Source organism: Peromyscus eremicus, chromosome 22 (genome assembly GCF_949786415.1).
Source record: "Peromyscus eremicus chromosome 22, PerEre_H2_v1, whole genome shotgun sequence".
NCBI classification, from domain to species: domain Eukaryota; kingdom Metazoa; phylum Chordata; class Mammalia; order Rodentia; family Cricetidae; genus Peromyscus; species Peromyscus eremicus.
In genome coordinates, this window is record NC_081437.1 from 25,303,144 (window position 1) to 25,330,872 (window position 27,729).

At 41.2% G+C, this 27,729-nt stretch overlaps 1 protein-coding gene across 3 annotated transcripts in view; it reads left to right on the forward strand.

Moving 5' to 3' along the window:
- The window catches only part of Itsn2 (intersectin 2), a 119,463-nt gene that overhangs the window by 40,590 nt on the left and 51,144 nt on the right, over positions 1-27,729 (forward strand). For all 3 annotated transcript variants that reach the window (XM_059248575.1, XM_059248573.1, XM_059248574.1), the window contains exons 9-19: positions 475-538; positions 1,055-1,192; positions 1,633-1,718; positions 2,737-2,999; positions 3,754-3,903; positions 5,944-6,084; positions 7,191-7,278; positions 10,474-10,613; positions 20,191-20,327; positions 24,191-24,327; positions 25,268-25,365. In XM_059248575.1, coding sequence (XP_059104558.1) covers positions 475-538; positions 1,055-1,192; positions 1,633-1,718; positions 2,737-2,999; positions 3,754-3,903; positions 5,944-6,084; positions 7,191-7,278; positions 10,474-10,613; positions 20,191-20,327; positions 24,191-24,327; positions 25,268-25,365 — 1,442 coding nt within the window. The remainder of the gene's footprint in view (positions 1-474; positions 539-1,054; positions 1,193-1,632; positions 1,719-2,736; positions 3,000-3,753; positions 3,904-5,943; positions 6,085-7,190; positions 7,279-10,473; positions 10,614-20,190; positions 20,328-24,190; positions 24,328-25,267; positions 25,366-27,729) is intronic.

Below are 27,729 nucleotides of genomic sequence, written 5' to 3' on the forward strand. Positions count from 1 at the left end.
AGACATCTTTTTTTTTAGTTGCCTGTGAAACACATATGTAGGTTTTTGGTTGGCTCTAGATGTATAAATAGAGAGGTGAGGTTCGGGCTGTGATGTGCATGTAGAGGTCATCAGGCTTCAGATGCTCAGGAGTCCCGGCAGGAATGACAGGCTTTGTAGATCAGGTAGGAGGAGAGACAGTGAAGACAGAGGGACAGGGGGAGAGCAAGCAGGGAGAGAGGTGGCTTGACCCTTGTTCTCAGAGCTGTGTGGAGCACCGTCTTGCTAGAAAAACATGGAGGAGCACCCTATCCTCACTAATTCCAGACTCTGACTCTTTGGAGCAGTACTGTGTTTGATTACTCTGGAATGCTCAGTGCCTGGGCCCTGGTACAAACATTTTGTCAGTCAGTGTTCCAAGAAAGCAGCAGCATTATCTGCATGACACACAAGAGGCTAAAGTAGTCTCTCTTCATGGTTTCCTCTCTCAATCAGGTTTTCAAGCTAGAAATGCCCTTCTTCAGTCAAATCTGTCCCAAACTCAGCTGGCTACTATCTGGTGAGTCTGTCCATTGATGATTTCAGTTATAGATTATCTGTTATCAGAAAACCTTCAGGAAGATTGTTTCGGAAAACACAAACAGAAAAGTGATTGTTTCTGTGGAAATTTATGACTCAAGCATGCTCCATAAAAGTGGGCATTTGAAAGTTAATAGTCACCTGGGAAGCATACGTTCTTGAGAACTTAACCTTTATTTTGTAAGTGACACTGTAGTTTTCTTTTATATAATGACTTACATTGCCATCCAGAGGTTACTTCATTTTTAATATAGAGAATTGAACATGGCACATGAGAAGCCACCTTCTCAGAATGGGCAGTTGCTGTGATGAGTCAGTGTCTTCCCTCTCTTTGGGGCTGTGAAAAGTAAGGGTAAAAACTGACTCATTTTTCTGTATAGGTTTATATTTTACTAAAATATATTAGCCTAGCATTTGTGCTGTCATTATTATCACTCGTGAAAATAAAAACTGTACTCTGAAGTTAGTAAACTGTGAGTTGTCCCATTTCCTGCAGGACTCTGGCTGACATTGATGGTGATGGACAGTTGAGAGCCGAAGAGTTTATCCTAGCGATGCACCTCACTGACATGGCCAAAGCTGGACAGCCGCTTCCACTGACTTTACCTCCTGAACTCGTCCCTCCGTCCTTCAGGTCAGGGCCTCTGGAGCTGCAGACTGGGGTTTTCATCACTTAGGAGTGATTCCTACTGCAGAAGCTGTGCTTTAGTTTAGAGGAGAGATAAATATTTACTCTCTGATTTTCATATGCAGTGCGTCATGCTAGGAAGGAATAGATAACAGGAGTTGTTTTCACGTGTTACAGAGAAGAAATGTATCAGTTTAACTGAAGAGATGAGAAAAACTGCCCAAGAATAGCAATTAGGGGATTCTAACATCTAAGTACTTTGTACATCATAACTAAAGGCCAGACTGTGTTTAAATATTCTTAGTACTATATTTTAAATATTAAGTTGTTGAATATTTTTAAATATTGAAATATATTTAAATATAAGATTACTGTTGGTAACCTGTATTTTTTAATCTGAAAATTCTCAAACTGTGTGATGTTTTTTGTTGTTTGCTTTTCTTAAGGGGGGGGAAGCAAATTGATTCCATTAATGGAACTCTGCCTTCATATCAGAAAACACAAGAAGAAGAACCTCAAAAGAAACTGCCAGGTGTTAATTTTACACTTTTAATTAATTGGTTTATTTTAAAATTAAAATTAATTGTATTTACTTTAAGTTTTATTTTGAAGTACAAACAAATATTTAGTGTTTATAGACTTACAAAATATATGTTATATGAAAAAATTAATGGATGGAATTTGTGTGTGTGTGTATGTGTGAGTGTGTGTGTGTGTGTGTGTGTGTGTGTGTGTGTGTGTGTGTGTATTACTGGGGATTGAATCCATGGACTTAAGTAAACAAGCCAAGCATTTCTATCACTGAACTATGTCACCAGCTCATTGGGATGTTTTTAATTATTAATTTTAACAAAGAGTAAAACTGAAAATGATGAAGGAAGAGGGGAGAGTGTGTATGTTTGGAAAATTAGTGTTTTTTCCACATTAGGAAGATGAAATCAGATCGAGCTTTGTAATAAACTCTTTAGCTTTGAAAAAAGTTTTAAATGTTCATTGAAAGAGTGTACACATAATTATTTTAAATTATTAAAAAGTTTGTGAAAAGACTGGGGTTATAGTGCAATAATAGAATGTTTGGCCAGCATATGCAAGGCCCTGAGTTTGATTCCCCAGCACTGCAAAGCAAACCAAACGAGAAAACTGCCTTCTTCAAAAAGTTAACAACATACAGCAGATAAAACACAACCTTGGTTATTAAAGAAGGCACTGAGAAAAGGTAAACCAGTTATTCTTATTGGCTTGGATAGTCAAAGTATGCTTGAATAAATTCAAGCATAGACAATTGTGGGTTTTTAAATGGATATTTTTACAGGAAAGCAAATCCTTTCCTATTTACATTTGAGTTAAAAGTATCCTTAGGAGAAATGGCTGGAGAGTAAGAGCACTCAAATGACTCCTAGACCAGAGTAGATTGAACTAGATAAGAGGTTCTGTAGGTTGTGGAAGAAAGCATACAGTCTCCATTTATCTGTCTCTCTGTCTCTCTGTCTGTCTATCTACCTTTCTCTCTCTCTCTCTCCCCCCCCCCTTCCTTGCTTCCTTCCTTTTAGTTACTTTTGAGGACAAACGCAAAGCCAACTATGAGCGTGGAAACATGGAGCTGGAGAAGCGACGCCAAGCCTTGATGGAGCAGCAGCAGAGGGAGGCCGAGCGGAAAGCCCAGAAAGAGAAGGAAGAGTGGGAGCGCAGACAGAGAGAGTTACAAGAACAGGAGTGGAAGAAGCAGCTGGAATTGGAAAAACGCTTGGAGAAACAGAGAGAACTGGAGAGGCAGCGGGAGGAAGAGAGGAGAAAAGAGATAGAAAGACGAGAGGTAATTTTCAAGTTCTTTCCTAAGAACGTCACTGATGGATGACTGCGCACATTTCATCCACGAGGACTAGCAGACCTTTTAACTTTTGTCATGCCTCCCATCTGCGTCGGGCCACTCCACCCCGTGCAAAATCAATTCTCCTTCCCTGGACCTTGATGTGAGGACTTAGGGCTTCCTGGCAGAGGTCTGTGGAAGCCTGATCGTGTGCAAGTGAGGCCCCAAGCAGAGGAGGATTGAGTGCGCAGCTGAGCCAGTGACAGCCACAGTTCATTTGACAGCAGGTCACTGGGTGAGGGCAAGCCTAGGCCTCAGAGTCAGTCTGAAGACTTGAAGCCTAGGGAGGTGAAGCTGCAGAGAGGAATCCAGAAGCAGGCCTAGTAAAGAGGTTCCAAGAGACACTGGCTGTGTTTTAACAGGCCAGGAACGGAGCATAGTAAATTACAGTGCTTTTAAAAATTATGAATGGAATTATTTCTCCTCTGATGCCAGAACAAAGGCATCATTATTTTTCTTGCTTTTTATACTTAGGAAGCCATCGTTTAGCTTATTAAAAGAAGGATGACTATAACCAAAAGATGGTCTGTGAAGCAGTGAAAAGTGATGAATCAAAGCCACTTTTGAGGATCTTGTAGGCCCACTGAGAAAACGAAAGTTCCTCACCTGACCTTAGGCATTATGGCCACTCAGTCCTAAAGGTTTTGAATGGTGCAAATTTCTCTAAATTTAAAAGTTAACAATAATTTGGTGTTTTTAGGCAGCAAAACAGGAGCTGGAAAGACAGCGTCGTTTAGAATGGGAAAGAATCCGTCGGCAGGAGCTTCTCAATCAGAAGAACCGAGAACAAGAGGAAATCGTCAGGCTGAACTCGAAGAAGAAGAGCCTCCACCTGGAGCTGGAAGCAGTGGTATGGCTGAGGTTCACAGGGACGTTGTCTGGACAGTGCTGCAGGCTTACCTGTCCAGGGTTTGCTTAAAGGGGGAAAACACGCAAGCTGCTTGCCCTCAGGATCTCACACCATTCCTCACAGTTTGAAAAACTCATTTTTAACTGACATTAGTCACTCTACTTAACTGACTTTTACACATCCAGTGTTAGCGGGTTCAGTTCTTTGAAATGCAAGAGGAGAAGATAAAAAGATAGACTCCCGTAAGCCTAGCCTTGCTAGGATGACAGGAGTTTGCATGATGAGTGTTTTCCTGTATGCTACAACCAAATTGAGATCGTCTTAATCTAAATAGTGCTTAATATTTTTTGTTGGCTTGAATTGCATTGAAATAACCTTTAAAAATAAAGTATCATGCTAGATGATGGTGGCACATGCCTTTAATCCCAGCACTTGGAAGGTAGAGGCAGGTGAATCTGTGAGTTTGAGACCAGCCTGGTCTACAGGGCGAGTTCCAGGACAGCCAAAACTACACAGAGAAATCCTATCTTGTAAAAATTAATAATAATAATAATAATAATAATAATAATAATAATAAAACAACAACAACTAAATAATATAAGACATCATGATATCTTTAGTCAGAAGGATATTTTATGGTCTTAAATTACTTTGTATATAAACCATAATTATTAATCATGCCACAGTGCTACAACAGAGATCTTAAAACATTTAGCTTCTGGGTGCTATGTGTGTATCTATCAGAACCATCATCTTGATGGTGTGTTTTCTTAGAAATGGAAGAAGATTGGACTGACTGGATAAAGACACTTGCTGCCACACCTGGCAAGCTGAGGTCATTCTCCGGGACCCATGTAGTGCAAAGAGAAAACTGACTTCCACAAATTGTTCTCTGAACTCTGTGCACACCCACACATATACACACAAAATAAATAAATATAAAAATAATTTAATATAAGAGAAGACCTTAATATTGCCTGTTTTTCCTTTAAGGTTTAGGGTAACACACCAGTGCAATAACATGGGTCAGTATCTGGAGAGGTTCAGTCTGTACTTACACATGATAAAATAAGCTCTAGAGTTTATGGAGCATTCGTTTAGTGTGTACTTTTCAAGTATAAGACATGCTATCTAGTCAAACTTTCATCATGATGACTCAGTTTTCCTCACCTCGCTGTATTATTGCTAGAGCTCTGATAACAAAATGCCACAGGCTGAGAGGCCTAAACAGCAGCAATTGTCACAGTGCCGGAGGCCAGAAGTCAGGGTTCGGTTCCAGTGAGGCTACCTCTGTCCTCACACGGCTTTCTCTGTGCACGGGCGTTTCTGGTGCATTGTCTGTCTGTCTGTTCTTCTCACAACGACACTAGTTAGATTGGATTAGGGCCCACTCCAAAGACCTTTTTTGACCCTAATTGCCTTCTTAGAGTGTGTTTCTCTAAATATTAGACAAATGGCTTGGGAGTGAGTGACAATTCACCCTTACATCCCACCTTACCCTCCATCTTGGACCTTATTGAGAAGGTCTGCTCTGTTCTTCCCTCCCCAGGAAGGGAAGGATGGGGTACTTTCTGCATAAGGAAAGAGTACTAATGTAGGAAAAAAAGGACTGAAACCCAAAAGTTCCTTCTGGACATTGTTTAACTAAAGGAGATTAGAAAATAACATTGAAGGTAGAAATAGAAGCTGAAGAACATCTAAAGAATAAATTAAATATACTTTGAGATTGTTTATGGTAGTTATAAATACATAATTCAGAAAAAATTCAGTATGTTGTATTTGTGCTTTTTCACATAGCATATGTGAAAAATCTTGCTCTCTGAAAATGATTTGTTTCTTGCTAATAACTCTTCATATAAATAATGTAAAACAGAGCCCAATGGATTATAGACATTTTTCTCAGACTGACTATGAATCCTAAGTGTCGTTTGAAATTTAACTAAATAAAAGTATTTTTCCCTTATTTTTTACTGTATATATGCATTTGATCTCCCTATAGGATTTTTTTTTACCATATATATGCATATGATTTTCCTATAGAGTGGAAAACATCAGCAGATTTCAGGCAGACTTCAAGATGTCCGAATCAGAAAGCAAACACAAAAAACTGAGCTGGAAGTTTTGGATAAGCAGTGTGACCTGGAAATTATGGAAATCAAACAACTTCAACAAGAACTTCAGGTAGGTCTTTTGCAGCTGATTGGACCTTAAACACATGCATCAGCAGTCTTCCTATAGATAGTCAATTGGGGAGTCATGAGCCCCTGACTTTCTGGCAGACCTATGATAGAAAAGATCAGAAAGTCCATAGGCTAGATGTGAGCTAGGTTCTGCTTAAATCATATATAAACACGCTTCACTTTGAACTTTAATAAAAATTACCTTTATATGCTCTTTAGTCCATTTACAGATCAAGGCACTAACACTATCTGACATGGATCACTCTACCACAAAAGTGAAATCTTCTTGCTGTACATGGCCAGTGAGCAAGGCGGGACACTAATCCCTGTAATGAGGGAATGTCTTCATGGTTTGATCACTTATACAGCCTTACCCTTATCACTATAGTGTTGGGAGTCATGTGTCAGCCCTGGAATTATGGCAGGACACTCGTATTTACACTGTATCATTATACAATGAAGTTGTTACTATTAGGTTTAGGAAATTCTGAGTTGAAGTTACTCTTTTTAGAACTGTGGCGAGAAAATATTAAATGTTTCTCTCAGAGACCTGGTACTTCTTTGCTTCTGAAGTGGAGTCTGGTTCAATTATTGCTATTTGAAAATAGGTACACTAAAAGTATTCTCCACCTGGAGAGTCTTCTCACATAACTTCTTTACTGTAAGGATGGGTGATTGGTCTTCCCCTTGTCACAGCAGGGCCATTTTTTTCGTGGTTTAAAACTGCTTCCCTGTTTTGTCCCTAAGATCTCAGTCGCTCTTTGATACATACTTATGCATTATGGAGTGTTGTGGCTGTTTACATGTGTTGTCTAGACATGGAGGCCCCTCTCATTCTTTGCCAACTGTCATCCATTACAGTGCAGAAAAGTTGAGGTCTCTAGATACTCTCCGTTGATGAAGGCGTTCTTTATTACCTTTAAATTTCAGCTGCCCATTCATCAGTATTTGATTAAATATTTTCTCTTTATATCCTATATAATTCTACACTACAGCCATGTAGTATTTCTGTTGAGTCTTAAAAGTGATTAAATCATGTTTTAAATTTTTCAAAAAGTTCTTAGACATTATATTGTTTTAATCAGATTCTAATTTTCTTTTTTAAAGGAATATCAAAATAAGCTTATCTATCTGGTACCTGAGAAGCAACTACTAAATGAGAGAATTAAAAACATGCAGCTCAATAACACACCTGGTAAGAAGTCTCTTAAGTTTTGTTTCTGAATAATTGTTTTAATATATTATTTTAAAATGGCATTATTCCGTTAAAATGATATTTTGCCTGTAAGTTAAATTTTTCAAAATAATGTGAAAAATATTATCGTAAGTTGTATTAGCTACTTATCTCATAGCTGTGACTAGATACCTGACAAGAAATAACTAAAGAAAGGAAAGGTTTCTTTTCGCTCGCAGTTTGGACAAAGATAGCAAGTAATCAGTGGTAAAGCATAATGGTAAAGCATGATCTCATATAGAAATAGTATAGGGAAAATGGATAACCACATGCAAAAGGGTGAAATTGACCCTTGTTTTCCCATACATGAAAATGAATTACACACCTAAGCTTGGGCACAGGAGCTCATGCCTGTCCCAGAGCGTTGTAGACTGGGGCAAGCAGATTGTCATGAATTCAAGTCCAGCCTGGGCTGAAAAATGAAACCCTGTCTCAAAACCAACAACCAAGATAGAGGAGTAAAACCTAAATATAAAATACAAGCTATAAAGTTCCTGAAAGAGGACAGACAAAAGTACCTTGATATAAAGAAGATTTGCAACCATTTTTAATATACTATCTTTATTAATTCTTTCAGGATTTCATACCGTGTACTCTGATCACTTTATTAATTCTTTCAGGATTTCATACCGTGTACTCTGATCACTTTATTAATTCTTTCAGGATTTCATACCGTGTACTCTGATCACTTTTGCCCCACTCCTGCCCTCACTCCTCTCAGACCCACCCCCGCCTCTTCATCTCACCTCCACCTTCACAGCGTCTGGTCTGTTTTAGCAGGACTTTTGAAAGTTTTTTATTTATTTGTCTTCATGCGTGTCTGGGCACTACATGTGTGCAGTGCTTGAGTGGCCAGGAAAGGGCATTGGAGCCACTAAAATTGAAGTTACAGCCGTGAGCCACCATGTGGGTGCTGGGACTCGAACTCCGGAGGTCTGGAAGAGCAGCTGGTACTACTGAGCCAGCTCTCACCACAAATAGAAAATAGAAATAGGAAATTGCCATAGAAATATATCAAAAGCTTAAGAAATCTGAAACAAGTCATCCTACATCCCACTAAAAGAATTCTGCACAGCCAAAGAGATACCCAAGATGCAAAGCAATCCACAGAGAGAGAGAAAATATCTGTGAATTATATATCTGATAGGGGTTTGATATCCAAAATATATAAGGAATTCGTACAACCCAATATAGAATAATCCCCAAAACTAACAGAAAAACTGCCCAACTTAAAAATGGGCAGAAGACTTGAATAAGCATTTCCCCAAAGAAGAGATAAAAATGACTACTAGATATTTGAGGGATGGTCACCATTGCTGATCATTGAATTAGCCCCTCAGACCTATTAGGATAGATGTTATCAGAAGGAGAAGAAATATGAGTTGGTGAGAGAGGAAAATCTGGCACCCCATTGGTGGGGATGTAAATCAGTAGATATGATAGAAAATAGTTAGGCAGATCCTTGAATCATTAAAATTAAACTACCATGTGACCCACATCTGAGTGTGGATCGGAAAGAAGTAAATCACTGTCTCAAAGGTATTTGTGCACTCCCCTGTTCACTGTAGCGCCTGCACAGTAGCCAAGTGTGGAAGTAGATGTCCATCATATGTGTGCACTCCATGTTCACTGTAGCGCCTGCACAATAGCCAAGTGTGGAAGCAGATGTCTGACATATATGTGCACTCCTCTGTTCACTGTAGCACCGGCACAGTAGCCAAGTGTGGAAACATATTCATCAACAGGAAAGCAGATAGAGAAAAATGTGTGTGTGTACATGCATACACAAAAAATTGAGTATTCTACCTTAAAAAAAGAGGGAAGCAGTATCATTTGTGACATGGATAATATGGAGGCTGTAGACTCAGTAAAATAAGTCAGCCATGGAAATAAAATATGTGTGATCTCACGTGTGAAATCTAAAAATGTTGAACTAAGAGAAACAGTAGAATGGTGCTTACCATAAAAATGGATTTTACCATAAAAAAGAATTAGTTATATTAAAACAATAGCCATAATGTAGACTACTATGTAAATAGAACAAGATCTGCATGTCCTAATTGATAAGATATATTGTTAAATTTAAAATAACTGAAGATTGGGTGTGTGGCTCAGTGGTAGAGTGCTCACCTAGCATGTGTGCATGAGGCCCCAGTTCAGTCTCCACTATTGCCAAAATTTAAAAAACCAAAAATATAAATAAACAAATATGTGTTATAGAATGCTATAGATAATGTGAGCCTATTAAGTAGAAGTTTGGTGAATACACACATATCTAAGTACAAATGCTTTTTTTTTTAGACTTATTTATTTATTATGTAAACAGAAGAGGGTGCCAGATCTCATTATAGATGGTTGTGAGACATCCTGTGGGTGCTGGGAATTGAACTCAGGACCTCTGGAAGAACAGTCAGTGCTCTTAACCTCTAAGCCATCTCTCCAGCCCCAGTACAAACGCGTAAAAGGAGAAGTTAGGGTTTTAGATGAAGGAGGACTTAACTTTTTACTCTGCGTGTTTAATTTTATTTAAATTCTGTACTTGATTTCTATACCTTAACAATACAAAATTTTAGAATATGTATTTAGATAGTAATACTACTATTTCATTTTAATGGAAAACACTATATTTATACCTAGTTCCTCTATTCTTGTGTAAATTTTTTTTAATCATGTACAGTGAACTCTCTCTTCTTACCTTTTAAAATGTGTTATTAAATAGTCCTGTTAGTAAAGCTTATTGGGTCCTGGCTGTGAGTAGTCCTCTGTTCTTGAGACCGTTATAAGTAAGTATGAAGCTACTTTAGCAGTATATTTTGTTAGCTGAGTATTTACTGTGAGTCCCACTTTATGCTATGGTCTTATATTCACCTCTTTTAATAAGGTATGTGGTATCATGCCTATTGTGTTTGGTCAAACACCTTTTCTAATGTAGAGTTTTTCGAGTCCTGATCCTTTCAGTAGAGAACCAATATTTATATCCATTTCCTTCGAGGACCTTTACAAGATATTGTTTGGGAATAAAAGGTATTGTCTCTTCTACTCACCTATGTATTATTATATGCCCTTTGTATTTCTCTAGTTACATCTTTTTGAGCAGACAGGAAATGACAGGAGCATCTCCCAAATGTAAACTGACTTGATACTTTTGTACTTCAGATTCAGGGATGAGTTTACTTCATAAAAAATCATTAGAAAAGGAAGAATTATGCCAAAGACTTAAAGAACAATTAGATGCTCTTGAAAAAGAAACTGCATCTAAGCTCTCAGAAATGGATTCATTTAACAATCAACTGAAGGTATTTCTCTTCTATTATCTTCATGACTTTGTAACTGCTTCTTGTAATATCACATTTTCGTAATTGATTATATCACTTCATCTACTAGAATCATATATATTTTTTTTTTTTTTTTGGTTTTTTCGAGACAGGGTTTCTCTGTGTAGCTTTGCGCCTTTCCTGGAACTCACTTGGTAGCCCAGGCTGGCCTCGAACTCACAGAGATCCGCCTGGCTCTGCCTCCCGAGTGCTGGGATTAAAGGCGTGCGCCACCACCGCCCGGCGAATCATATTGTTTTTAATGTTCTCTAAAGTTTAGTAAATATTGTGTCATAAGATTAAATATTTTTTTTCCAGAGTTTCCAGGTGTTGATGACTATGTGCTCTTTTTATTGGCAAACATGCATTTCAAAAGCAGCTGCCTTAGTCAGCCCTTCAGAACTAAAGTCGGCAGCATTCTGAAGTAGAAAACAGGCGGGCATGATGGCGCACACCTGTAAATCCCAGAAGTTGGGAGGCTGACACAAACGGATTAGAATTCAAGGCCATTCCTCAGTAACCTAGAGAGTTTAAGACTAGCCTGGGCTACATGATACCTGTCTCAAAGCAGAGAGGGGGGGATGAGCATGGACATTTCAAAACTGCTCTGGTAGATCTGTTAACACACTTAATTCTTTTTCTTGTTTGTCTCTTTGTTCTGCTATAATTAACCTTTGTGAAGCAATAAAGTGCGTAGGGAAATCTAAAGGACAGTCTGATACTATAAACTTCATGTAGTTCATGATGCATTGGTTATTGTCTGCCCCTGTGGCAGAGCAGGTGCCCAAGCAGACTGTGTGTTTTTCTTTTGGGGTAATGGTAATTGAATACTGAAGCCATATGAATGGAGGTAGTATAATGTTAGTTGGATACTGAAGCTGTGAATGGAATGCTAAAATCCAGACTAACGGTATTTCACTCAAATTTGGGAGTAGTCTCAGTTCATCCTTTGCTAACAATGCATAAAGTTATGAAAGCATACAGTGTTGTATAGTAATTCTTTAAGAAAGCTATTTCTTCATATGGTTTTTATCTTGTTGACTTATTTAGAGTAACATTAGCAACAACTATGGAATAAACAACATGATAAAGAAAGACATCATGGTGGCTTCAGTTAAGGACAGAAAACTGAGGTGAATAATGCTGATAATGTCCTTTACACAAAGATACCTTCTTTAGAACAATTAAAACATGGTCGTTTGTCACTGATGGTCAAGCAAGCCAGTTACGTTATCTTCCTGAAATTACTTTTTGAAATCTGTACATAGTTTAACTGGCCTTTTATCTGCCTTATCTTACAGTGTGGGAATATGGATGACTCTGTTCTTCAGTGCCTTTTGTCTCTGCTAAGCTGTCTCAACAACCTCTTCCTCTTACTTAAGGTTATTTTCTAATATCTAGCTTCCTTTTTTATTTTTTATTTTTTGGTTACTTTACTGTTTTCTTTTTTAAACTGGACTATTCTTTGCCTTTATCTGATTATCTTTGTTTGGAATAACATATACAATAAAACCTTTTTTTTTCCTTTCTGTTTGCTCTGATATCCTTCTGCTGTCTAATTGCCTGTTTGAGTTTAATGCCAGAAATCAGGAAGGCTGCCCACAGTGTCCCCCTTCATGAGGAATCCAACTGGTTCCCTTACATTATCCCTGGATTGGGTTAACTAGTGGGGTGATTCAAGGGGAAGGTAAGGGGATGTGAGAGGAAATCACCCATATCCCTGAAAGCCATTGCTTGAGTTTCTCCTTCCTGCAGTCTAGGGCAAGGTCTTGTCTTATGTGAACCATTCTGCACCCTAATTCTACATGAGGAAAAATAAGGTAAAGAACCAGTAATACAAGGGCATCATTACTTATCAGGCCCTGTATTCTAACACACACTTGAGGTAGAAATAAATACATGTAAATTATGTGCTTTGCCGTTTCTAATTCACAAGACTATTCAAAATATTCAATGAAGTCCTCCTTTAATGTAGTTTAAAGAGAGGTGGTTTATATTAACCACTTGCCTACCCTTGTAGATTCTTATTACACTTCCTCCTCAGTGCTAAAATGTGTGGCAGTAGACTGCTCCGTATATGTCCCACAGTAATTACACCTCAGCTCTCCTTTGGAAAAGGCAGGGCAGAGTGCAGAAGCGGCAGTAGCAGGGCCCCAGGTGTTGACTGATCTGTAGGATTAGAACATGACTGACCAGGTGTCTGGTCTCAGAACTTTGCTACAGATCATGTGAAACTGAAGTGAGTGTGAGTTTCTTCATTGTGAATGAAGATCAGTGCAGATTGGTGGACCATACTCATTCATAGATACTGTCTGATCTTCCCATTAGCTTTGGAGCTCTACAGGCCGGCAGATGATTCTGTCTTACTTTACTCTCTTCCCTCTGCTTCCTGCCTTCTGGTTTTTCACTGCTTGTTGACACTTTCATCAGAGGACACTACAGGGCTGTGAAGTCTGTAAGTCAGTGGATAGGAAACTTGAGTGTAGCTACAGAAAGCAAGAAAAGAAGCCTTTGTAGTCGTCACTGTAAGATGATCCAGAGGGATCACAGCACATTGCTGAGGACTTCCATTGACTCCCTCTGAACTGCACAGAAAGCACCATTTCAGCTGAGCAGTAAGCAGAAGCTGGATGCTGTGGATCAGCAGTGGATGGGGATGAAAGCTGTTAAATGCGTATGAGCAACTCTGGAGAGAGTAAGAAAGCATGAGGCTGAAGCAGGCAACAAAGAGAGGGTGTGAGGGGGAGAGATGGGGGCTGAGTGGAGATGACTATGATAATTGGTAGAGCCCAGTCCCTGAAGAAGAAGATTAAGAAAAAGATCCAGGGGCTAAGGAAATGGGTTACGTGTTTGCCATGAAAAGGGCCTATGTAAAAAAGCCACATGTGGCACACCCACCTGTAGTCCCAGTGCTAGGGAGAGTAGGCAGTGAGAGACCCTGTCTCAAAAAACAAGGTGACGGCTATATCAGCCATACTCCAGAGACCAGGGCAGGCCCATGCCCCAGGAGTAGTCAGCCAACACAAACCGGACTCCATAGTTTTATTTGTTTGTTTTCTTTGTTTTTAAAAGAGAAAGAGAATATGAAGCTCAGTGGGTAGGGAGGTGGGGGAGGAGTTGGGAAGAGTTGGGGGAGTGAGATGAATATTCACAATACATTGTATGTATAAATAAAAATATTATTAAAAATAAGGCAGAAAACAATTGAGGAAGGCATATGGTGTTGAACTCTGGCACACACACACATACACATACGAACACACACAACATACACATGAACACACACACACACACATTCACACCCCCAAAAAAAGGAAGAAAGAAAAGAAAAGAAGGAAAAAGAAAAAATCCAGAGCATAGATTAAAGGATTTATTTAAAAAGAAGAGCCGGGCAACGGTGGCGCACACCTTTAATCCCAGCACTCAGGAGGCAGAGCCAGGTGGATCTCTGGGAGTTTGAGGCCAGCCTGGTCTACAGAGCGAGATCCAGGACAGGTGCCAAAACTACACAGAGAAACTCTGTCTCAAAAAACCAAAACCAAAACAAAACAAAACAAAAAACCTTCCACAGGCTGGAGCGATAGATCAGCAGGAGAAGGACTTGCTACCAAGCCTGGTGACCTAAATTCAACCCCTAGGACTTGTGTGATGGAGGAGGGAACTGGTTCCAACAGGACGTTCTCGGACGACCACATATACACCGTGGCATCTATATACCTTTGTGTACACACAAATCACATAAATAAGTAAATAAATGTAACTGTTGAAGAAAGAATTCTTCCAGTAACAGATGGGAAAAGATCAGTGCAGTTCCAACCTACTCTGCTGAGCAAGTTCCAGCCAGCCAGGAATGTTACACAGAGAAACCCTGTCTTGATAAACCAAAAAGAAAAAGAGAAAAAAAAAAATCAATGCAGTTACATTTGGTTGTAGAAATCAGGAAGTTAGAAGCTTCAAGACTTGGAATGTATTGAATCATTACAAAGACTCTCCCTGGGTACGTGAGAGCATGGGATAACCACTCCAGGTTTAAAAAAAAAAGACAGATGCAAGAAGTTTTACTAATTTTGAGATGGGAAGATAAGGAGTTCTAGTCTGATGGGTTCTAGGTGAGGTTTTTAGGAAAGAGGATGGACAGGGGGATTAGGAAATTTCCTAAACTAGATGCCTTGGTTGTTGGGGGCAGGTGAGTACAAGCTTGAGAGAAGAAAACAATGTGTTGAGCAGCGTTGAATGCCTATCTCATTTCAGGTAATGAGTTTCAATTGAAGACTCCAGGCCTAATTATATGGCTTTCCTCCACTTCGGCCCAGCTGCTTAGATATAAGCACAGAGATAGCCGGTGAAACAGGTTCATGGCTGCTGCTTACAGACTTGAGATCTTAGGAGACGTTGGCCAAGGTGGAAGGGGGGGCGGAGAGTTACAGGTCTTAACACAAGAATTACGATAAAGATGAACTCTGAAATAGGAACTGGATATGAATGGATCCTAGAGGAGGAGGGGCTGATTAAGAAAGAGAATGAGAAAGCCAAGAGAGTAGGGGTCTCGGAGAAGCTGAGGACCCCTTGAGGTGGCTGTACCAGGTTTAAGAAAGGCTCCAAGGCTTGAGAGTGTGTGTGAAGAACAGGATTTTTGGCCAGTAACAGTTCATAGTGGAGCCCAAGGCATAATAGCAGGAATGGTCCATTAAGAAGCATTTAAAAGGTCTGATCTCAGAGTTAAGTTTTTATTGGATCATCAATGCAGAGGTCAGACAGGAATAAATGAGAATCAGTGACCAGGTGATCTGTAGCTGACAGTGAAATAGCATGCACACACACACAGACAGACAGATACAGGGTGAGCCCTCATGTGCTGTACAAATACTTGGGTTGTTCTTATTAGGGAAGAGTTGCACAGAATCTCTGAAATACCTGCTGCGATGAAAGCCGCTGCTATTGACTCGGGAGAGTAAGTGAGGAAGTGCTCTTCCGTAGAGGAAAAGTAGAATCCGCCAACACTAGAGTTGTTAGTTGTACCCTCCAGGTGTCAAGGGGTGATTTGTGTGTCAGGTATACCTTTGGAACATGTCTCTTCAAGGTGGGGTACAATAACAGGAAGTGTGGACCTGAAGAACTGCTGTAGGGCATGGGGAAGGAACTTTGGTTTCTGAAGCAAAGCGTCTTAAATATGTTTATGCTGTGGACTCCTTTCTAGATCCATCTCACAGTATTTTAAATGAGGGACTGAGGGTGTAACTCAGTGCCAGAGCACCTGCCTAGCATGTGTTTAGCCTAGGATCCCCAACACTGCTAAATATAAACATACATATGTATGTTTTATTTTATATATATATTTATATATATATATATAGTTAAATGTTACCAAATATAAGTTCAAGTATATATGATTCTATGCTTATGAATTAAATAAGATCTAGTGACAGATATACCATTTTTAAGTTATAATAGCAAGTAACCTATAGTTATAAGAATATCTTCAGTTTCTGTTGGTGAAAATGTCATAAATGTGAGTAATATCATGGTGGTTTATTGCTTGCATCTGACATTGATGGAAATGTTGGATTTCATATAGAAGCTAGTAAAAATAAAAATTTATTTTGTCCCTAACCATGTTCATGGACTTCTGAAGTCTACTAAAAATAATTTTAAAACCTCAGATTACAAGCTCTTGCCCTCCAGGGAAGGCAGAGTGGTTTGATGTGCTGACCTCCTTGTCTGAGTTACAGAGACTGCAATGATTAGGTTCCCCACTTGGATTATGTATTGGTCTCTTTGATTGTGCTGCCTTTTGTTCTGTTCTAGTGTGAGTAGATTGAAAACCATTGTAGTTTATGTGGTGGGTCCATTTATCATGCTGGGTTCCTCTAGGGAGGCTTCTTGCTTTAGGACTAGTTCTTTTGCCTACAATCCCAGCACTGGGAGGCTAAGTCAGGAGGACTGCGAGATCTAGGCCACCCTGGCCCACAGGTGCCTTTGAGTCCAGTTTGAATACAGTCTCTACATGGTAAGAGCCTGTCTAGGAAAAAAAGAAAGGAAAGTGGAGTGGGGGAACTGGGGAGATAGTTCACTTGGAACAGTTTATATTGGAATGGAGTAGTCGGTCTGTTTAATATACTTATTGACAAATTTGGACTGTGAAGTGTCATTTTTTTTCTTCTGTTATTTATTTTGCCTCACTTACTTTGTATTTCTCTTTCTCACCTTGCCCTTTTTTAGTACATATACTTTTATTTCCTTCCTTCCCTCCCTCCCCCCTTCCTGTTCTCCCTCCGTCCCTCCCTCCTTCTTCCTTCACAGCTTCATTCACATATTTAATATAATTTGAGCACTTAACACTCCCACTTAACACCCTCTCCTTCCTAAAAAGTCCTCCTCCTTCATTTTTTGAAAATTTACTTCATTTAGTTAGGATTCTGCCTGAACATGGGTAGGGAGTTATTTACTTAAGCTATGGCAGCTTAACAGTGGCTCCATCCACCCTGTAACATTTGTAGTTCCTTCAGGGAGGGATAGGAACTTCCTTCCTTCTTCCTTCCTTCTCTCTAACCTAGCTATGCTGTCTTTTACTTTTCTGGTAGTAGGTATCCTGGAGATTACAATTTGCAGACTTGATTTATATTAATTGCCTGCTTGTATGTCTGCATACCATGTGCATGCCCAGTGCCTGCAAAGGCCAGAAGAAGGTGTCAGATCCTCTGAGACTGGAATTACAGATGGTTGTGAGCTACAGTGTTGGTGCTGGGGATCAAACCCAAGTCTTCTGGAAGAGCAGCCTTAACTGCTGAGCTGTCTTTCCAGCCCTTTTCCTGATACCTTAATGCATGGCACTGACTTCTGGTATTCTTCAGAATTTTGTTGTTGTTGTTGAATTCTATCCAAGCTTTTTATATGAAAAAAATCACAGAAATAATTTGGATTTTCACTTGTAATTTGGTAAATGAAGTCATCTTTCCAGAGGCAATTTTCTTTTGCTTCTAGCAAACAAATGGGATAAATCACCTTAAGTCAGTTACTGACTGAGCTGGTTCAAGGTGAGACTGGTGTGCTTCTGTAGTGGTTTGAATGAGAATGGCCCTCACAGGCTCATAGATGTGAATACTTGGTCATGAGTTGGTAGATCTGTTTGGGAAGCATTAGGAGATGTGGCCATGTTGGAGGAGGTGTGTCACTGGGGGGTAGGCTTTGACGTTCCAGAAGCCTAGATCATTCCCAGTTAGCTCTCTCTCTGCCCCACACTTGTGGGGCAGATGTATGTTCTCAGCTACTGCACAAGCTTGCCTACTTCATGCTGCATACCATGATGGTTCTCCAGAACCGTGAGCCCCTTACTTACTCCCTAATCCTGAGCTGCCCATGATAGACATTCAAAATGTGTTCTCTTCAGAAGGAATTCCAGCTCGTCTCCCCCAGTCCTTCACAGAGGTAGCTGCTCTGCTTAACTCCATAGCCTGCTTTCTCTCAGCTTCTCAGATGGGTGAGTGCCTGGAAGGAGAAAGCGCTGGGTGTCCCGTGGGTGGTGTCCTTCCCCTCTCTCAGGCTTCCTCCCTCCGGGCTCCTGACATCTCTGGTTCTTTGACAGTGTTCCTGTACTAGTAAATGAGTAGTTTTTATATCATATTCAACTTCTAGTTCTTGACAGAACTTGAAACTACAAGAATTACTCAGCTTTTGCTGGGAGAGGTCCCAGTTAATAGACTTTTTGTCCTGAGTCAGCCATTGGAAGAAGGCCCATTTCAAGGACTCCAGGCTTGAAATAAAACCTCCTTGGAAAGTTACTGCAGCTCAATCTTAAAGGATAAATTGGAGGGCTAATGTTACACAGGCTAAAATCAGACATTAATTTGATTGCTCTTCACATTCCCTCAAAATGTAGTATTCTCCTTAGTCCTGGCTCCTGCCACCAATAGCTGATATTTATTGAGAGTCTAACTATGTAGCCTGCAATACTATAAGCACTTTGCCTGGATTAACTCATTTTACCCTCCCAGCACTTCTGTGAGACATATCAGGAAATGGTAAAACTTTCCTGAGATAATGCGAGTCATTATTGACAGAACATTACTCAAACTTTGATGAACTTCTCTTAGAGGCATGCTTCTTAACCTAAATCAGCCTGCTGCTTCTTGTACTCATGTGGTCTTTGCTCTTCAATAGAACTTAGAGGCAAAAATAAGAAGTAAACCCATGGAAGAGACTTAACCTGAACACAGCATTTGTATTGTTGCTAACAATCTCAGTCACCACAGTACCCTTAGGCCAGACCTCCAGGACAGTCAGTTTACCTCTGGCATAGCTTGTTTCTGAAAATACATAGGTTGGCTCGTCTCCCCCAGCCCTTCACAGAGGTAGCTGCTTTGCTAACTAGGAGGGTGAGGGGACACCATACCCTGAAAACTAAAATGTATTCAAATATTGTCTAGCCCCTTCCTTTGCCCTTACATTTCTTGTGATTATTTTAGGTTTCTTTCCTTCTCTTCCTCTGTTTTGTTTTGTTGTTTGGTTGGTTAGTGTTAGTTTTCTCCTTCCTTCAGCCTTTCCCCCCACACTCATGTTTACTGTAGATTCCAAGAGAAAGAAAGCCAATTCAAGATGGTAGCTATTGAGAGAACCCAGGTTGAATGGGTGGGCAGCACAGCGGTCCCTACAGTGTTGAGCAGTGGAGGTGAAGATCAGCTCCCCTAGTTCCTGCCCTACCTCTGCCTCTAATCTTTACCTCTCTGTTTTATGTCGCTCCTGGTCTCACCTGGTAGTAAAGGAGCCAGATTGAGTTTATCTAAGTTTAATGAGCCAGAGAGTTTCTCTTTATAACACCTCGTCAAGGTATCTATATCCCCAGAAAAGATTCTGACCCAGCTTGGATCATATTCATGTCCTTTGAGTAGTCATTCTGAGCAGGGAAATGCAGTGGAGTGATCATTTAGACCAAGAGTAAATGATTGCTTCTCAATGGAAATACAAGGAACACCTAGACCTGCCAAAACCACACATTAAAAAGTCAATTGTGTATGCTTGTGAACCTAGCACTGGGAAGGTGGACACAGACAGATCCCTGAGGCCAGCCAGCCCAGAGTACGAGGCAAGTTTCAGGCCAGTGAGAGAGTCTGTCTCAAAACACAAGGAGTTTGGTACCTGAGGAATGACACTCAAGATTGACCTTTAACCTTGACCTCTGACCTATACACACACACACACATACACACATACACATTTTACAGAATTTTTTAAAATGTTATTACAAGCAAATTGTTTTCCATATTTTAATTAATTTCATTTTCTATTGAAAATAGCCCTTCGAATAATTGGTTTATTAAATCTTCTTTGTCCTTTATAGATGAACTGATGTGGAAATGGGTGAATATAGCATGTATTTGTCTTAGTAGGTGCATGAAGTACTTACTGTATTAAAATTTTTATATCATTTAAATAGATATTTTTAAACCTTCACATCTTTTAAATTTAATTATATGTATGTGTCTTAGAATTTTTAATGCAGATGCTACATTATTAAATATGATTAAAATATTTAAGTATTGATTTATTTATATTTTATCCTTAGGAACTGAGAGAAAGCTATAATACACAGCAGTTAGCCCTCGAACAACTTCATAAAATCAAACGTGACAAATTGAAGGAAATTGAAAGAAAAAGATTAGAGCAAATACAGAAAAAGAAACTAGAAGATGAGGCTGCAAGGTAATTAATACAACTGCTGAATGTGTTATACTGTGTTACTGGTAAAATTCTGCCAGGCCATGGTGGTGCAGGCCTTTAGTCCCGGCACTCAGGAAGCAGGCGGCTCTCTGTGAGTTCAAGGCCAGCCTGGTCTACAGAGTGAGTTCCAGGACAGCCAGGGCTACACAGAGAAACCCTGCCTTTAAAAAAGAAAAAAAAATTCTAGCTTTGTTGCACATTGCTTTTGTTTATGAAAATTTAAGGGGAATTAAAGGATTATTTCTAGATACTAATCAGATTCTAAATTTTATAAATTCAATTCTCCTTTTAGGTATTGAGTTTTCATTAACCAATTTTTATGGCCTATTTGTGAAAGCTAAGGACATAGGAGTCAGACCTGGATTGGATTCTTGGTCTTTCATTTATTCTCTGAGGGACCCTGGTTAATAGACCATTTATCTTTCTAAACCTCAGTTTCTCCTTTTGCAAAAAACAGTGTTTACCTCATAGGTAATTGTAGGCATTAAATAAATAATGCAGCTGAATTGCATATATCTTGCACATTGCACATAATAAACTCTCATTAGTTCTCTCTCTCTCTAGTAAATCTGTGTGTTCCCTGAAACATCATTTAAAAAACATGAAGTGATTTTACTCTCTGAAAAGACTATCACGTGCTGCTGCTGTAGTTGCCTTTATGCCATTGAGATGCACTAACTAATCGTCCCCATGGGGGGGAGGGGGCACGCATCTGAAGCACCGGCCTTTCCCCTAGAAACCATGTGTGGCTTGTTTGGCTTTTGTTTCTTGTCTTTTGTCAGTAAAATCCTTTGTTTCTCCCAAGTTCTGTCATGTCAGAAATGAGTGTAATTGGTGAACAGATATTAATGAACCAGTCTTTCTCTGCTCTAGTAAAGAGCAGACAAGCTACACTGTGGAAGAGCTAGCAGACACTGGGAGGGAAGAAGCCCCTCCCCTACTGAGCCCCTGCCTTGGTGGCTCCAAAGTGACCAGTACATGTTGTGGAGTGACAGCGTCTGGATGCAGTGCAGATCCACGCAGGGTTCCTCCTCCTCCTGGATTCCTCATAGATCCAGTCGTGGGTTCAGATAGTTAAACCGAGTTTTACTATCATTTATTCCAAGTACCCTGTATACACGGTCTCCTAGCCAGAGACAGTAGAATAATATGGAAGGGGGGGGGGGGCTCAGTCAGTAAAGGGCTTGCCTTGCAAGTGTGATAACCTAAGTGTGATCCCCAGAACCCATGTGAAAATATGGTGAGGGCATGAAGTTCCAACTCACTGGCCAGCCAGTCTAGCCTAGTTAGTGAATTCCAGGCCAATGAAAGGCACTGGATTAAAAGAGGTGGCCAGGGTTTTTGAGAATGATACCTAAAGTTGTCGTCTGGCTCCTACATGCACACATACAGGCATGAGCACCTGAGCACACACGTGCATGAGCACACACACACAAGCATGAGCACCTGTGCACATAAATGTGTGAGCACACATGCATACAGGCGTGAACACACACATACACATATAGGCATGAGCACATAAATATATGCATTTTTTAAAAAGAATAATAGGACAGTGAAGTTCTTCATTTGACACTTACCTTGTGCCACTTAACATTCACAAGGGATCTGTGCAGTAGTCACACAGTCATTGGATGGGGATTTCTGTTGACACATGCAGCTCTTGATAACTGTTCTTCTCGCTGTTCCCTTCAGGCTTACAGTTCTTATTAGTAAAACATTTTCATTTAGTTCATCTTTGTGTATTGTCCTGCTGTGGTAAACTGAAGAAGTTAAAGAGAACACAGGAATGTAGATCTTAGCAGTCCAGAACTTCATGTTAGTACGGTAGCTTGGTTTCTTGTCCTTTTGTCTAGGTGTGATCTTCAGTAATAGATTTTCACAGGGTAGAAGAGGTATCACCTGGCTCTGGACTAGTTTTTAACTCACTAGCTTGCCTAAGAAGATTTACCAGAATTTAATGAATTTCTGGAGTTATGACGCTGTGGTAATCAAATCAAGGTCACTAGGTCATCCCTGGCTTGGTCCCATCTAGTCCCTATCTAGGGCATTAATTCACAGCTGTGAATAGGAGAGAATGCTTCTAGAAAGATGATTTACTTTTTGTATTACCACCTCAGAAAGTCTCTACACTCAGACGCCAGCATTTTCCCTCCACTTCTGGCATGTTTCTATGACATATTACAGTGGAGTATCAGAAGGAATATATATTATCTAGTTCTCTCACGTCTGTTTTTATGACCTCGTTCAGAGAAAGAGTTGCCACTGCTATGTTTAGTATCTTCCCCAAGCCTCAGCTCTTTCAGAGTAGCAGAGATTGTGGCCGAATAGATCTCTGGGATTCTACAACATTATACCCCAATCAAAATGGGAACCGTAGCTTATTTTGAGACTTATTATTTGGCTTATTTCAGCTTTAATTGCTGAAGAAATTTGGAAATTCAGGGTAATTTAAAAAGTGGAAGGCTCTTAAGATGCCTGTACCTCATGCTCCTGGTTCATTATCCCAATACCCAGATTTCACCCAAGTTGTGCAGAGCTTCTGAAGGAGGCGTGACGTGACAGGATGGAGGCTGAAGGGTTTGAAAACGCTGAAAGAAAGCTAGGTGCAGGGATCTATCTGGCCGGAGTCTCTGCTGCTCTTGATAGTGCTGAGGCCACGGGAGTCCCTGTGAAGAGTCCAGGCAGGAAGAAGTCTGAGATTTGCTGAATGGACCCCTTTCTACCTTTGTCTTGGGTGTAGAGGGACTTTGAGGTCTGGAGAGTTGTCAGCTGTACTCCCCAGCTCACCTTAGTTGGAGCTTTCTCTGGCTATTCCCCTTCAGCCCTCAGCCCCCTTCCCCCCTCAGCCCCCTTTCCCCCTCTCCCCCCTTCCCCCCTCAGCCCCCTTCCCCCCTCAGCCCCCTTTCCCTCCTCAGCCCCCTTTCCCTCCTCAGTCCCCCTTTCCCTCCTCAGCCCCCTTTCCCCCCTCAGTCCCGCTTTCCCCCCTCATCTCCCCTTCCCCCCTCAGCCCCCTTCCCCCCTCAGCCCCCTTCCCCCCTCAGCCCCCTCTCCCCCCTCAGCCCCCTCTCCCCCCTCAGCCCCCTTTCCCCCCTCAGTCCCGCTTTCCCCCCTCAGTCCCCCTTTCCCCCCTCAGCCCCCCTTTCCCCCCTCAGCCCCCCTTTCCCCCCTCAGCCCCCCTTTCCCCCCTCAGCCCCCTTTCCCTCCTCAGCCCCCCTTTCCCCCCTCACCCCCCTTTCTCCCCTCAGCCCCCCTTTCCCCCCTCAGCCCCCTTTCCCTCCTCAGCCCCCCTTTCCCCCCTCAGCCCCCCTTTCCCCCCTCAGCCCCCCTTTCCCCCCTCAGCCCCCCTTTCCCCCCTCAGCCCCCCTTTCCCCCCTCAGCCCCCTTTCCCTCCTCAGCCCCCCTTTCCCCCCTCACCCCCCTTTCTCCCCTCAGCCCCCCTTTCCCCCCTCAGCTTCCCTTTCCCCCCTTAGCCCCCCTTTCCCCCCTCATCTCCCCTTTCCCCCTTCAGCCCTGTTTTCCCCCCTCAGCCCCGCTTTCCCCCCTCAGCCCCGCTTTCCCCCCTCAGCCCCGCTTTCCCCCCTCAGCCCCCTCTCCCCCCTAGCTCCCCTTTCCCCCCTCAGCCCCCCTTTCTCCCCTCAGCCTCCCTTTCTCCCCCCTCAGCTCCCTTTTCCCCCTCAGCCCCCCCTTCCCCCCCTCAGCCCCCTTTTCAGTCCCTCTAGTCCATCTTGCTAGTCCTCCAGCCAGTGGGAAGCAGATCTTCCAGCACGCGTGTTGGTTTGGTTTGGTTTTGGTGTACCACATATTTGGACGTTATGTAAAGTCTTCATTTCTCTTATTTAAAGGAAAGCAAAGCAAGGAAAAGAAAACTTGTGGAGAGAAAGTATTCGAAAGGAAGAAGAAGAAAAACAAAAGCGACTTCAGGAAGAAAAATCACAGGAGAAAGCTCAAGAAGAGGAGCGAAAAGCTGAGGCAAAACCAAGTAAGGATAAGGGTAGATGTGCTAGGGACAGCAGTGACAGCAGACAGACAGACAGACGCTCATCTGCAGTCAGAGCCTGTCAGTCAAGTGTGGGTGAAAGTGCACGGACATGCGCAGACTGACTGAGGAGAAACCTCAACAGGACAGAGGGTCATTTCATTGATAACATAAAGTTATAGCTGCTACTGTTTGTAGAATTGACGTAATCTTAAATATTTACTTTAGTTAACCAGTATAGTTTAGCCACATATTTGAGTGAAACAACAGTAAAATTTTAAGTCTTTTTCACATTGAACTTTTCTCAGAAGGCATACTTCCTTAAACAGCTCGGAGTCCGTTCCTATCCTCCTTCAGAAGTATGTCTACTTTTAGATGAGTAAACTTCAACATTCCTGGTAGTGATACAGTGTGCTCAAATTTTTCACGAAGTATGTTTAAACTTATCAAGTCCGATGTATTTTCCCTTTGTGAGTCCTTCTGTTTCCCCTTTAGAACAAACTCGTAAGTCTGTGGATGTCTCTTCACCCTCCTGTTTGCTCGCTAGTCTCACTTGTGACTCTCTTCTGGCCATTACATCTCTACCACAGTCATCTCCACACATCTGATCGTGTCTTGCCCCTGAGTAGATGCCTGCCACTGTCCGCAGCTTGATCCGCCCGACTCTCACACCTTCCCCTAGATCTGGGTGCCTGTCTCAGCCTCTGAGGCAGCACTTGGTTTAGCTCCTACCTCACTTAAGATGAACATTCTTCTTTGCTTTCTTTCGACTCTCCCCTAGTCGAGGTAGTTAAACCCTAACAAGTCTAAGGCAAGCAGATTTTCATTGCACTGTTCAGTGCTCGTTTTTTTATTGTAGATTGTAAGAGCTCTTTGTTGACCCATAGTTAGTAAAGATGTGTCTACTCAAAAGTAGCAGATGATGGGGTTATCTTTTCTGCAGGTGAGACAGTTAGTGCTCTGGTGAATTACAGAGCACTGTACCCCTTTGAAGCCAGGAACCATGACGAGATGAGCTTTAATTCCGGGGATATAATTCAGGTAAGAAAGGAAGCCTTCTCTGTTCATGAGTAAGCTAACTACAATGCATTGTGCTATGTTTTCTATAATACTAACTTTAGTTTTTACATACTTCTAAAAATATTTTTTAAACATTAGCCCTTGCAGCATCTCTCGGAGCCTTACAGGGTAGTTATTACTACCAAAAAAGAAAAACTTGCTCTCAGACAAATTATAACTGTCAGTGTTGCCATAACAGAGCAGAATGAAAGTATGTCTTTTGGTTCTGAGTCCAGTGTTCTTTCCACTGTGTCTTATCAGTTCACATCATGAAGGACACACCATTTGCAGTGTTTTAATAATTGAATGGTACAATTTTGAGAGATTGATTATTTTCTAGCAACTGTTAAAAGAGGTAAAGTTAAGTTCTGCAATCTTGACTGGATTTGGGCCATTCGTTCCTTGGAACAAATGGTCTTTGTTGTATTATTATAACCCATGTGAGATAGATAAATAAAAAAATACATAGAGAATCGTGTTGATAAAGGTAATATGACATATTGGAAAAGAACAGGCTTTAAAAGTCACCAACTCGGAGTTTAGTCTCTGAGTGATATCAAGATAATACTCAATAAGCCATTATTAAAACAAAAAAGTGAAATATGCATCTACTATGACCCGGTCATTCTACTCTTAAGGATCTGCCTCAGAGACTAGAAAATGCACATCCATGTGAACACATGTCCACAGATTCTTCTTCATAATAGCTGAACACTTGAGACAATTCAGATGTCCACCAGTAGGAAAAGTATGAACAGATTATGATATGTGCAAATAACTACCAGTAAAGAGGAATAGCACTCATATTCCAACGTGGATCGAATATGTACATGTAAGGAGGCAAACAAAATAACAAAAATAATGCACAATTTTATTCATAGAAAATGCAAACTATGTATAGTAATGTAAAACAGGCCAGTATTTCTCAGGAGGTCTGAAGGGCAGGAAGGAGAGCTGGGGGTGATGGGTATCTTATTATCTTGAAAGGCATATAAATATGCCAAAACATTACATTAATACCTTTGATATGAAATTTATGTTAATTACATCTCAAGAAGCTGTTTTTAAAAATTGTTGAGGTAAGGAAGGAACCAGTAGAAGTAGACAGAACTCAGGGGGATGGAAATGAGTAGAACGTAGTGGATGACATTGCGTGGCAATCCATGCTTAAACCCACTGCTTTGTATGTTAACTTTAGAATTCTAAGGGATTCTGTGTGCTTTGACGAATGTAACATTGTTAGCCAAAAAGCATGTGGTAGAAAGGTTTAGAAAATAAAGCTGTGAGACACTTGGCATAGTCATTTATTCCTTGAAGTAAGCAGATGTGTCCTGTGCTAGCTGGAGCTGATGAAGACTCAGACAGCTAGAAGAGATACGAGTAATACAGTGATGCTGATTATGGCAGTATGAGGGGAAATGTCTACAGAAATAATACAGTGTGGTCATGTTGACTGTAACAGTTCTTATGGGAGCAGTTTAATCCAATCTGACTGTGAGTAAAGATTATAATGATGGATGTTATACAAAAAAAGGCTGCTGTTGCTAATGGAGGATGGAATAAAAGAATAAGAACTGTTCAGTGACCAAGTCAACAGTTTGGCTATCAACGCATTGTGGAGATAAGAGCCGCAGACTTTGGTTTAGGGGCTTAAGTCTTTAGTGATAAGAATAATAGCAACTGAAGACGGTGCCGAAGGCCGAGAAGGAAGCCCCTGCCCAAGTCAGAGTGAAGGCCTTGAAAGCCAAGAAGGCCGTGCTGAAAGGCATCCACGGCACAAACAAGAAAATCCACATGTCACACACTTTCCAGGACCCAGGACCCTGCCGCTCTGGAGGCAGCTGAAATATCCTCAGAAGAGTGCACCTAGGAGAAACAAGCTTGGCCACTGTGCCATCATCAGATTCCCCCTGACCACTGAGTCAGCCATGAAGAAGGCAAGGCAACACACTTGTGTTCACAGTGGATGTCAAGGCCAACAAGCACCAGATCAAATAAACTGTGAAGAAGCTATGATGTTGATGTGGCCAAAGTCAACACCCTCCTAAGGCTTGATGGAGAGAAGGCCTGTGTTCAGCTGACTCCTCATTATGGTGCTCTGGATATGTCAACAACATTGGGGTCATCTGAACTGAGTCCAGCCAGCTAATTCTAAATAAACACTTCTTTCCACCGTTAAAAACAGAACAATAGCAGGCTGGAGAGCATAGGCCTAGGGCCGGGGAGAGGGCCTCAATCTTAGACCAGTTGGGTGTTCCCAGTGCATGTCTAGTTGAAGATCTTGTGCTAGGAGTTGAAAGTGTAGGATTGTACCTTTGGGAAAGAAGTCCCTCCTGAGAGGAGAGC